General features: G+C 38.6%; 1 protein-coding gene across 1 annotated transcript in view; it reads left to right on the forward strand.

Annotated features, from left to right (window-relative positions):
• The window catches only part of smc4 (structural maintenance of chromosomes 4), a 90,438-nt gene that overhangs the window by 11,053 nt on the left and 66,480 nt on the right, over positions 1-12,905 (forward strand). The window contains exons 6-8 of the mRNA XM_034168812.1: positions 2,878-3,042; positions 10,941-11,068; positions 11,365-11,505. Of these exons, the coding sequence (XP_034024703.1) occupies positions 2,878-3,042; positions 10,941-11,068; positions 11,365-11,505 (434 nt within the window). The remainder of the gene's footprint in view (positions 1-2,877; positions 3,043-10,940; positions 11,069-11,364; positions 11,506-12,905) is intronic.

Below are 12,905 nucleotides of genomic sequence, written 5' to 3' on the forward strand. Positions count from 1 at the left end.
TCTGCTTTTACTAGGATGCAGCAGTTTTCTAGCTTGGCCAATAGTTCTTGTGGAAATCAGTGAAGAAATTAATAAATTGAAAAATATGGTTTGACCGAAACGAATTGTCATTAAACTTAAATAACACATGGATGGAGGTGTAAGAGTCACTAGGTGTTCACAGGAAACAGTTATTTATTTCTGTATGTATTTATTTATGTTCATTGTTGGGTTTATCTTTCTGTTGATTTGTTTCATCTAGTTTGTAGCATTATGAATTATTATTACTATTATTGTTGTTGTTGCTATTATTAATACGAGGTCTGTGAGAAAAGTATCGGACCTTTTTATTTTTTTCAAAAACCATATGGATTTGAATCACGTGTGATTGCATCAGCCAAACTTGAACCTTCGTGCACATGCGTGAGTTTTTTCACGCCTGTCGGTTGCGTCATTCGCCTGTGGGCAGGCTTTGTGTGAGCACTGGTCCACCCCTCTCATCGTTTTTTCATTGTCAGAAGAATGTCTGAAGGACTGCCATTTTGTTGCATTAAAATTTTTTCAGAAACTGTCAGACAACCAGCTGGAAATCATTTCGAAGATTCGGTTGGCTTTCGGTGAAAATTTTATGGGCTTCAGAGAGATTAAGGATTGTTACTGCCGCTTTAAGGACGGCCCGCAGCGCCGGAGGGCACGCCGCGCTCCGAGCGTCCATCGACAGGCTGAAAGGAGCTGATCACTTCCAAATTTAAGGCTCTGTTGATGCAGGACATCATGTAACTAGCAGAGAAGTTTCATAAGAGGTTGGGATCAGCACTTCATCAGCACATTCTACTGTTAAAGGAGATTTTGTAATGAAAGACGTGCGGACGGATTCGCGTGTCAGGACCCAGCCGCTCATGGCGCTCGACAAACAACATCTCCGTGTTGGAAGCCTTACAGGACAAGTTGGAACATGCCCAGCTGTTAAACAATTTGGTTAAACAAAATGGTTTCCAGCTGGTTGTCTGGCAGAGTTTCTGAAAAAAATTTAATGCAACAAAACGGCAGTCCTTCAGACATTCTTCTGACAATGAAAAAACGACGAAAGGGGTGGACCAGTGCTCACACAAAAGCCTGCCCACAGGTGAATGACGCAACCGACAGGCGTGAAAAAACTCACGCATGCCCACGAAGGTTCAAGCTTGGCTGATGCAGTCACACGTGATTCAAATCCATATGGTTTTTGAAAAAAAATAAAAAGGTCCGATACTTTTCTCACAGACCTCGTATATGAATAAAAAAAAAAACAAAAAAAAAACAATTTGACTCTTGTACGACAACGAACGCTTGAGCCATTAATTATTATTAGAAAACAAGTGCACACAAACGTGCTGAGATGCGAACAGGGTAATGCTAACTTTAACATTGAAAATGCCATAGAGATGGTAACGTATTAGCATCGGTCCCATTTTTAAGTTATAAAATACATCTATCAACTGTTTCAGAAGACCATAATAGATCGGTTTAACATAAAAAAAGGTAAATATTGCTCACAGATATACTCTTTGGGGTTTTAGCGGGAAAAAGTAATATAAAGAGAAATAAAACAATGAACCAACGAAGCACCAGATCAAAGCAGTGCTTCGATTTGCGAATCACTGCTTTGATTGGTTCATGGTTAAAAGCAAAGCTGCGCTGCAGAAACGGTTGATACCCACAACAGGGTCTGTAATCAATGTAGAGAAATGATCATTTTCCTGACAAACATCCCCAAAAACAATGGCCACTATGAAGGACTGATAAGGGAATCTTTAAGCAAACAGGCTATTGATGTCGGTGGATCGAATCATTTCGTAACAATACCCAAAAGGAACCTGTTCCCCGATAGACATCCCTATACATGTACATGTAGAGAGATCGATATGTGTGCATATATATATATATATATATATATATATATATATATATTATATATATATATATATATATATATATATATATATATATATATATATATATATATATATTGGCATTGCAAATTTTTCACGGAATGTAAGTTACTACACTTGCATTGAAAGTCACAGTAATTGTACTATTACTCTTGAAAGACTAAAGTTGCCTTCCTTCTCATTTATTTATTTTAAGTCATGAAGCCCCTGCATAGTCTGGATATAATACCTCTGTTCATCTTTTCACTTGGCACAAAAATGCATTTAATCATTGCCGCATTGGCAAAGAACACATACAATCAATGGCATGGGGCAAGTTAATAATGCTCTGTCAGCAGTTTCTTTTCACTATTAAAATGACTCATTCTGTAGTTTGCTGCTTACCTTAGCCTCCTGATCTTCCTGTGGTGCTGCTTGCCACTGATTCTTTTCAAGTTGATTTCTGATGAGTGGTTACATCTTACAGACTGAGCCTCTCATCAGCAAGCAACTTGTAATGACACAGCAGCCTAGGAGTGTGTGATATAGATCATCTAAAATATTGTGATTGTTTTTAAGTGTGCAGTCGGACATTGAAGAGCATTTAAGCTGCTGATTGCAGCATAGCACTGTTGCCAGATTGTGTGGTTTTGAAAATTATTTTGCTGGCCGAATGTTTTTGAACATCCTTTAGACCAGAAATCATTAGCTGTACCAGGCAACATTGCAGTAAAGCAGAAATTCACAATCACATGATCTCACTGAGTGGAAAAACTGAGATGGTATGCAGATACCTCCAGTCTCACAATCTACCTTGGAAGATTTAATTGCTTTGTAAATTTGTGTTATTTTCGGACTGTCTGAAAATAATACAAATTTACCCCCAATGCCCCCATCCCCCCAAAAAGGCAAGAATGATTGTTTGATACAAACTTTGAACTTGCCTTCTGTGAATGATTCCATGTATGTTGCTGTGGGTTCTTTCCAGGGTGAGGTGGAGCAGATTGCCATGATGAAGCCTAAAGGCCAGACAGAACATGATGAGGGCATGTTGGAGTATTTGGAGGATATTATAGGGTCTTGTCGCCTCAAGGAACCTATTCAAACGCTTTCTCGCCGCATTGAACTTCTGAATGAGCAGAGAGGGGAGAAGGTGAGACACCCTGTTTTTACATTGTGTACTAGGCACACACAGCCATAAACTGACCAATGAATAGTACAAATTACATTTAAATGATGTGCTTAAGGATAGGATGGAGTGTTCAGCAACAAATTGTGATGGCAAGTACAAGGTCTGTTAGAAAAGTATCGGACCTTTTTATTTTTTGCAAAAATCTGATGGATTTGACCATCACCACAGCGTTCACTTTGAAATGATCTGGTCATTTCAGCATGTTAATGGCCGACCGGAGCGTGGCTCGCTCTCCACCGTTGTGCAGACGTCTTTAAACCGGTTGTACCGCTCTTTAGTCTGTGTGATGCCCACAGGATCGTCACTGAAAGTGGTTTCCACCTGGCTGTCGCCCAGTTTCTGGCAAAATTTGATGCGGCGCTTCTCCAGTCGTTCCGTCTTTTTCCTTGAAATGAAAATCCACCGAGCGCACAACACGCGTCCCACACAAAGGCTGCTTACCAGGAAATGACGCAATCGACAGGCGTGAAAAAGTTCACGCATGCGCACGAAGATTCAAGGTTTGCTCATGCAAGCACACGTGATTCAAATCCATCAGGTTTTTGCAAAAGATAAAAAGGTCCGATACCTTTCTAACAGACCTCGTATTAGATTATTTTACAATCGTGTGTAGGTCTTTCAAATTTCACAAAACTGATAAAATGTAGTTTCTACTGAAATCCAAGCATTGTAATGGGTCATTCCATCTGAAATGTCACCCAGAGGCTCCCAGGTTACCCTTCAGTTCTGTTCTGCCAGTTTGCTGTGTTATTATTATTATTATTATTATTACACAATTATGGTGAAATGCCAAATATTAGGTCTGTATCTTGCAAACATTTGAAGTTACATCCTTTGGAAGTTTTTGTGAATTTTTCATATATCGTGAAAACAGTGTTTTCTACCAAACTGGCATGTCAACAATGAGCTCCCTATATGCCTCACAGCTTTGAAAGTACTCATGCAAGGCTAACCTTTGGTGTAGAGTTTGGACATGTTGGCTGTTTTGGTGTATCGAGTGTGATCTGACTTCCACAAACGCCTCAAAATGGTAGAATTTTACATGTCGTTCGTATCTTTGATTTGTTCAAAATCAAATAAATATACTAGCGACGGCTATAGAACTTTTTGCATGATGGTTTGTGACATAATGGAGCATATTTACAGATTTAAATGACACACCAGGTTTTAAAACATTTCTAGTTGTAGAAAAAATGCTAATTTTGAAAAAGTGTCAAAATATGCCAATGTTCGTCGCCCCAGATGCCAATGTGGACAGTTGACTATCATATTCATGTTTTTGCCATATATTCTTACATATCTCAAGATGATATGCTTCAAATATGGCGTGGTTATTGAGCTTCCTTCTTGGGGTTATAAATAGACACATTAGCATGACACCTTGGCTATTTTGGGTGGATCTAGACATCTTGGTCACTTCAGGAAAATTGAGCAACACCTTGGTTGCATCACTAGAAACTGGGAAAACCCTAATAACCTTATTCCCATTATGTTTAAAAATAGACAAAAATGGCAAAATATCTGTTTTAAGAGAATTCGGTCATGCTGGAATTAGGTCGCTGAGCACTGGGCAATACTTCATACCTCTTGTAACCACGCATTTCCCCACATAATGTCATGTGCTGTGAACAAAGAAGCACAGACATGTACTGCTGTCAGCAAACAGTAATGCAAAGAATACCAGACTCACCTTTATTTCTGTAAACCAGTGAAAGACAATAAATAGATCACTCAAAATCAATTTACAAGGTAAATAACACTTTTAACAAGAAATATATTCAAGCTATGTATCTATATAATCATTGTAAATGTGAGCATGTAATCACACTTCATGACAAGTGTGATTCTAAAATCTGTACAGTAAAAATTATTTGAGATTATATAATTTTTGTCAATTTATTAAGTAAAACAATGAAATTGTGTGTAAAATAGTCTGTAAGGTTTCTGTGTAGACTCTCAGTTGTCCAGGTGGTTTCCATAGTAGAGAAGCTTGAATCTTTGACTGGACTGGGTTGCTTGACGTGAGGACGTTTCGCTTAAAATCACAGAAGCGTCCTCAGCTAAAATTCTTGCTCTGGTAGTCTGACTTCTGTCTTGACTCTTGTAGAGAAGAATAAACCAGAAGCCAACAAAAGGTGGAGTTTTTAACCTAACCAGACCCCTCCTACCGAGAGGCCGACTGCTATAGGCTAGTGACTAAACAATAGCTCTAATTAGCACCTGTTGTGCTCTAGTTAGCACTCTCCTAATGATGGGATGGAAGCCTCCATGGTGGCTCCCTTGACAACTCTCCTGATGACGTGAATGACTCATTACCATGAACAAAAGACTGAAACTGCTTTGACCTGAGTACCCCATTGTAAACAGGGGACAAAGCGGGTCTGAGACCCGCCCCCCGGTTAAGGCTGGGTTTCAACTGTTTTACAAAGAATGCTTCCTTAACACCTCTCTCAAACCATTTCTTCTCTCTGGCTAAGATTTTAACTTCCTTGTCCTCAAACGTGTGGTTAGTGTCTTTCAGGTGGAGATGAACTGCAGACTGAGGTCCACTGGCGACCTCTCTGCAGTACTGGTATAGCCTCTTGTTTAAAGGTTGCTTAGTCTCACCTATGTAGTGTTCATTACAGTTTTCCTGACATCTGATATAATACACTACATTGCTCTGTTTGTAACTAGGGATCCTGTCCTTAGGGTGAACTAATTTCTGTCTCAAGGTGTTAACCGGTTTAAAGTAAACTGGGATTTTGTGGTGTCTGAAGATCCTCTGTAGTTTTTCCCCTACTCCTGCTAAATAAGGGAGAGACACCTCTTCTTCTTGTCTCCGTCTCCTGTCTATCTGGTCTCTTTGTTTTCTGGGACTTCTGCACTTTGTCCAGGGACCATCGTGGGTACCCACATACTGTGAGGGCTTTCCGTACAAGTTGTTGTTCTTTAGCCCTTCCCTCTGCAGTTGTGGGCACCTGTAGGGCTCTGTGTTGAAGAGTCCTGATCACCCCGAGCTTGTGTTCAAGGGGGTGGTTTGAGCCAAAGAGCACATATTGGTCAGTGTGAGTGGGTTTTCTGTAAACCTTTGTCTGGAGCTGCCTGTTCTCTCCAATTGTAACATCACAGTCCAAGAAGGCTAAATGGTTGTTTCTGGCATCCTCACGTGTGAACTTGATATTGGAATCCACCGAATTGATGTGTTCTGTAAAGTCCTCAACCTCCTGTTGCTTGATTTTAAAGTAGGAGGGGTCTGGTTAGGTTAAAAACTCCACCTTTTGTTGGCTTCTGGTTTATTCTTCTCTACAAGAGTCAAGACAGAAGTCAAACCAGAGCAAGAATTTTAGCTGAGGAAGCTTCTGTGATTTGAAGCGAAACGTCCTCACGTCAAGCAACCCAGTCCAGTCAAAGATTCAAGCTTCTCTACTATAGTCTGTAAAGGTTTTTTTTTTTTTTTTTCAAAATTGCATATTTGCTATAATTTTTCTGACAAAAAAATATTGTTGCAACTACATTCTGATTTGATGACAAAATCACAAGAAGGAAGCTCAATAACAACACCATATTTGCAGCATATCATCTTGAGATATATAAGAATATATGGTAGAAATATGAATATGATAGTCAACTGTCCGCACTGGCATCTGGGTTGATGAAAAGCGGTATATGTATTTTGACACTTTTTTTTTAAATTTTCTTTTTTTTTTTTTTTTTTTTTTTTTTTCCCCCAACAACTATAAATTTTGTTAAAACAGCATTGTATATCAATTAACTGTGTAGATACAGTTGTATGCAAATGTTTGGGCATCCCTAATAATTTTCATGATTTTCCTTTATAAATCATTGGTTGTCTGGATCAGAAATTTCAGTTAAATATATCATATAGCAGACGAACACACTGATATTTGAGAAGTGAAATGAAGTTTCTAGTATTTACAGAAAGTGTGCAATAATTATTTAAACAACATTGGGCAGGTGCATAAATTGGCACCCAATTGTATTGCATTGTATTGCTTTGAATACATTTAGCACTAATTATTGGAACACAAAATTGGTTTGTTAAGCTCTTTGACCATTGACAACCTTACACAGGTGAATCCAATCATGAGAAAAGGTATTTAAGGTGGCCATTTGCAAATGTTTCCCCTCTTTGCATCTCTTCTAATGTGTGGTAAAATGGGAGGCTCTAAACAACTCTCAAATGACCTGAAAACAAAGATTGTTCAACATCTTTTGTTTTGGGGAAGCAGGGTTCTAGCTAGGTTCAAATTTTAGTGTAGTGGCCGGGGGGGGCAGCTTTTGAAAATTTAAGCTAAAAATTGGAAATTCTAGGGGTGCCCAAAGGGGAAAAGCCAGGTACGACTGCCCAAGTCCCTTCATCATGTCCAGAAGGCTGGGGAAGTTTGTTGAGTGGGCAATCTCATTCTGGTTTAGCCAGTACATGACCCTCAGTGAGGCAATCGGAGTCCATGGACATTTTTAAGTCAAGACTTAAAACCTATTTTTATTCTCTTTCTTATGAGTAGTTTTTATTTTATGTTTTATTCTTTTACTTCTGTTTTTAATTAGGTATTTCATTTATTTTTTTTATGTGTTTTAATTTTTTTTATGTTGAACTGTTCTCTGTGAGGCACCTTGAGATGGCTTTTGTTGGCACTTTATAAGCTGATTAAATTGAAATTGAACATTTTATTGAGTCTTAAAGTAAATAAATATGAAATTGGTTACAGGATCCTTAAACTCTGGACATAATAAACTCTACATGGCGGATCCTTGATCTCTGGACAGAAACAGAAATAAAATGTTAGTTTTTGTCAAAAGCATTTCCTTTCAGATAATATTATTGGCATGAATGTCTTTCCATATCTGAGCTGAGCTCTTATAGCGCACTGCTGCACATCAGGTTCATAAAGAATGCAGGACGTCTCATTTTGGGAGGAAAAACGTTTTAGTCAAATGTGGTTTATTGTCTGTATTGCAACATTTGTAAGAGTTGTCATTTTATTTAAAGCGCCAAGTCGTTTTGAAGTTATTAATTCCGAGCGGACTCTGTCTCATCAGAGAGCCGCGCAGCGTTTGGAGCTGTGACAACAAAACGGAGGACGATTGTCGTTTGTTGACTGCATCAAGACAAGAGTCCCAGTTAGTGACTTTAATACATACAAAAGTGACTCATGATATTTTAATGGCTTTGAGAGGGGTTAAGAAGCGGACTTACCGCTTCTGAAGAGCAGCGAATCAAAGAGCCACGAGCCATTGATTCGAAGCATTGCTTCATTGATTCGCGCTTCAAACTGGAGTCACGCTGCAGAAACTGTTGATTACAGACCCGTTACGCTGTATGGAAAATAAGCATAATGATCCAAAATAAGCGTAACGGTCCAAAATTATAGCGTCACGGGCCCTAACGCAAGTTTGCGCTAGCTAGAACCCTTGGAAGGATACAAAAAGCTATCTCAGAGATTTCAGCTGTCAGTTTCCACTGTGAGGAACATAGTGAGGAAATGGAAGACCAAAGGCACAGCACTAGTTAAGGCCTGAAGTGTCAGGCCAAGAAAAATCTCAGATAAGCTGAAGCGATGGATGGTGAGAACAGTCATAGTCAACCCCCAGACCTGCTTCAAAACCTACAACATGATCTTCTGCAGATCGTGTCTCTGTGCATCGTTCAACTATACAGCGCACTTTGCACAAAGAGATGCTTTATGATGTTGTAATGCAGAGGAAGCCTTTTCTGCATACACTCCACAAACAGTCGCTTGAGGTATGCTAAAGCACATTTGGACAAGCCAGCTTCATTTTGGAATAAGGTGCTGTAGACTGATGAAACTAAAATTGAGTTATTTGGACATAACAGGGGGTGGTATGCATGGCTGAAAAAGAACACAGCTTTCCAAGAAAATGCTTGCTACTTACATTAATATTTGGATGTGGTTCCATTATGCTGTGTTGCCAGTGCAGATACTGGGAATCTTGTTAAAGTTGAGGGTCACATGGATTCCATTCAATATCAGCAGATTCTTGAGAACAATGTTCATGAATCAGTGACAAAGTTGAAGTTGCACCGGGGCTGGATCTTGCAACAAGACAACAACCCTAAACACTGCTCAACATCTACTAAGGCATTCATGCAGAGGAACAAGTACAATGTTCTGGAATGGTCATGTCAGTCCCCAGACCTGAATATTATTGAAAATCTGTGGTATGATTTTTACGTGGGCTGTCCATGCTCAGAAACCAACAAACCTGAGATGTTTTGTAAAGAATGGTCCAAAATACCTTCAGCCAGAATCCAGACTGTCATTGGAAGCTATAGGACACATTTAGACAAAAGGAAGATCTACTAAATATTGTTTTTTCTCGCTGTTGGGGTGCCCAAATTTATGCACCTGCCTAATTTTGTTTAAAGAATTATTGCAGACTTTCTGTTAATCCTATAAACTTCATTTCACTTCTCAAATATCACCGTGTTTTTCTGCTATATGATATATTTAACTGAAATTGCTGATCCAAACAGCCAATGATTTATAAAGGAAAATCATAGAAATAATCAGGGGTGCCCAAACCTTTGCATCCAACTGTATGTTCCATTATATCACAAAGCATCATACAAAAAGTTTATAGCCATAGCTGGTATATTTCTTGATTTTTAACAAATCAAAAATACAAACGGCATGTACAATTTCAGGTTTTTTACCATTTTGAGGCCTTTGTGGCAGGCAGATCACACTAGATACACCAAAACTGCCACAATTTCCCAAATCAACACCAAAGGTTACCCTGGCATGAGCAGTTTCAAAGCTGTGAGGCATATAGGGAGCTCATTATTAACGTGCAAAGTTGGTAGAAAACACAGTTTTCATAATATGTGAAAAATTCATAAAAATTTCCAAAGGCTATAACTTCAAAAGTTTTCAAGATGCAGACCTAATATTGGCTTTTCACCCTAACCTTGGAATGTGCTTAAACATATAAAAGGGGTGACCTGGGAATTTTTTTCAAAACTGGGTGATTTCAGATGGAATGACCCTAGTGTGGGTTTACAGCTCATTTTAATGAATAGAACGTATTTACCTGGGGGATTTCCATAGTGAACATTTTATTTTCCTTCTTGCAGTTGACAGGAGGAACTGTGTGCATGCATGCGACAGCTTTTAAGATTACTTGTGAATGTGACCCACTTGCGTGATGCGTGTTTCCAAGGTGTGCACGCTAACATCCGTAAGATGTCTTGTAAATAACTTCAGAGGTTTTATCTGGTTTCAAAATCAGCAGTTTTTTTATTTCTAAGTCTTTATTTGTCAGTAACCTTTACAAATTATATGAGAAATGGACTAGATTAATGCAGAAATAAACTTTCTGAGCGCTTTTTGTCATCTTGGTTTAGTTTGGACAAGCATCCAAACTTTGGTGTTGCTACATCTACAACATACCACTGTCCCAGCTTTTTTGGAACGTGATGCAGGCATCCATTTCAAAATGAGCAAATATTTGTACAAAAACAATAAAGTTTAGCAGTTTGAACATTAAATATCTTGTCTTTGTGGTGTATTCAATTGAATATAGGTTGAAGAGGATTTGCAAATTATTTTATTCTGTTTTTCATTTCACGCAACGTCCCAACTTTATTGGAATTGGGTTTGTAATAAATACTTGTGACTTATTTAGTATGTTTTCCTTTTTCTCTTTATTTTACTACAAATGACTATATATCAGAATGGATGCTTGACAAGAAACAGGAAATAATTTGTCAGTACTTACTTTGCTCCACACTTTATTATAAGTATGACACTTGTGCCTCTGATGGACAATTATAAATTCTAATTCAAGTTTTATATTTCCTGATATTAACTGTCAGCATATGTTCACTTTCTCAGCTAAACCGAGTGAAGCTCGTAGAAAAGGAGAAGAATGCTTTAGAGGGAGAAAAGAACAAAGCAGTTGAGTTTCTCAGTCTTGAGAATGACATCTTCAAACATAAAAGCCAGCTTTGCCAATATTATACGTAAGTATACTTATTTATTTATTTATTGTCTAGAATGCACATTCAAGGACAACAGGTCCATTTTAACTTTGGAACAATTAGTGTCATCGAATAGAAAATGTTGGTTATTGACTGCAAGTACTGCAGTTTATTTTGAAACATTTAGAAGGGCAACATGACCCCTTTCCTGCACCAAACGCCAACCTTTTGTTTAATTTGTAAATTATTAATCTCTCTCTCTCTCTCTCACTCTCTCTCTCTCTCTCATATATATTCATATATATATATATATCCTCATTGACATTTATTTGCTGAAGATATGACCTACAAAAGCGTGTTGTGGATAAAGAGGAAGAGCGGCAGAAAATTGTAGATGACAACAAAGGACTGGCTGAGAAGAATGCAAAGATATCAGAAGAGATGCAGAAAAAGAATGAAGAGCTTAAAAATGTGGAGAAGTAAAGTTTTTGTTTTTCCTCCTTTCTACAAAAACATGTTGACCTGTTTTGAAGGCTACCAGCCTTTTAATTTATCCACACATAAGATTTTAAGGTGCAAAGTTCTAATTTTGTTCTAGAAAAGTATACAGCCGTTTTCTTCTCTTGTATCAGTGTTTTTTTGTTTTGTTTTGTTTTTGTGTGTGTGTGTGTTTGTTTTTTTCATTTCCAGTTGTGTACTATTGGAGTTTCATGTTAAACATCCCCAAACTTGCAATTTCATTACTGCATTAAGAAAATCTGTAAACCAAAGTTAGGCCTGAAATGGCTCATTTTAGACTTCTGTGACCTATGTAACTAAAGTAAATATCAGGGATAAATCTGCATGTAACACACCCACATTTAGTATGTGGACAAAAGTAAGCTGCCTCTTGCCTTACAGCACAGGTTGTAGAAACTCGGTGCTTTCTGTTCTTTGTTTCATAATGGATAAGGAAAAATAAAAAAGTCAAGTTTAAACAAAATGATGGGGTTAAGTTAATGGGGTTCTATTGTAAAATTTCACATCCTTATTTTGTCACATTGTACAAATAAGTCTCTTGTTAATTATGTACCGTATACGAGGTCTGTCCAAAAAGTAACTGACCTTTTTATTTTTTTTTCAAAAATTATATGGATTTGAATCACGAGTGATTGCATCAGCCAAGCTTGAACCTTTGTGCGCATGCGTGAGTTTTTTCACGCCTGTCGGTTGTGTCATTCGACTGTGGGCAGGCTTTGAGTGAGCACTGGTCCACCCCCCTCATCGGATTTCTTTTGTCTGGGAAATGCCTGAGAGACTGTCGCTTTGCTCCATGAAATTTTTTTCAGAAACTGTTAGAGACAGCCAGTTGGAAACCATTCGAAAGATTCAGATGGATATCGGTGAAGATTCTGTCGGCGTCACGCGGATTAAGGACTGTTAAAACCTTTTTAAAGACAGCCCACAACGGCGGACGGCGCACTGAGCAGCCATCGACAGGCTGGATCGACCAGATCGTTTCTAAACTGAACGCTGTGTTGATCCGGGACATCGTGTGACTACCACAGAAATGGCAAGAGAGCTGGACATAGCACTTTTGCGGCACATTCCACTGTTACAGGAGATTTGTAATGAAAGACGTGTGGAGGATTTCGCGCGTCGGCACGGAGCCGCTCATGGCGCGCAACAAAAAAAAAAAAACACCTCCATGTTGGAAACCATTCAGAAGATTCAGACAGCTTTCGATGGCTTTCAGTCGAGTGAGTATCCGAGAAATTGTGTAACAGCTGGACATGCCACAACATGTCCTGTGAGACTTCCAACACGGAGGTGTTTTTTTTTTTTTTTTTTGTGCGCCATGAGCGGCTCCGTGCCGACTCGCAAAATCCTCCACACGTCT

The sequence above is a fragment of the Thalassophryne amazonica genome, chromosome 4, assembly GCF_902500255.1.
Source record: "Thalassophryne amazonica chromosome 4, fThaAma1.1, whole genome shotgun sequence".
Taxonomy (NCBI): Eukaryota; Metazoa; Chordata; class Actinopteri; order Batrachoidiformes; family Batrachoididae; genus Thalassophryne; species Thalassophryne amazonica.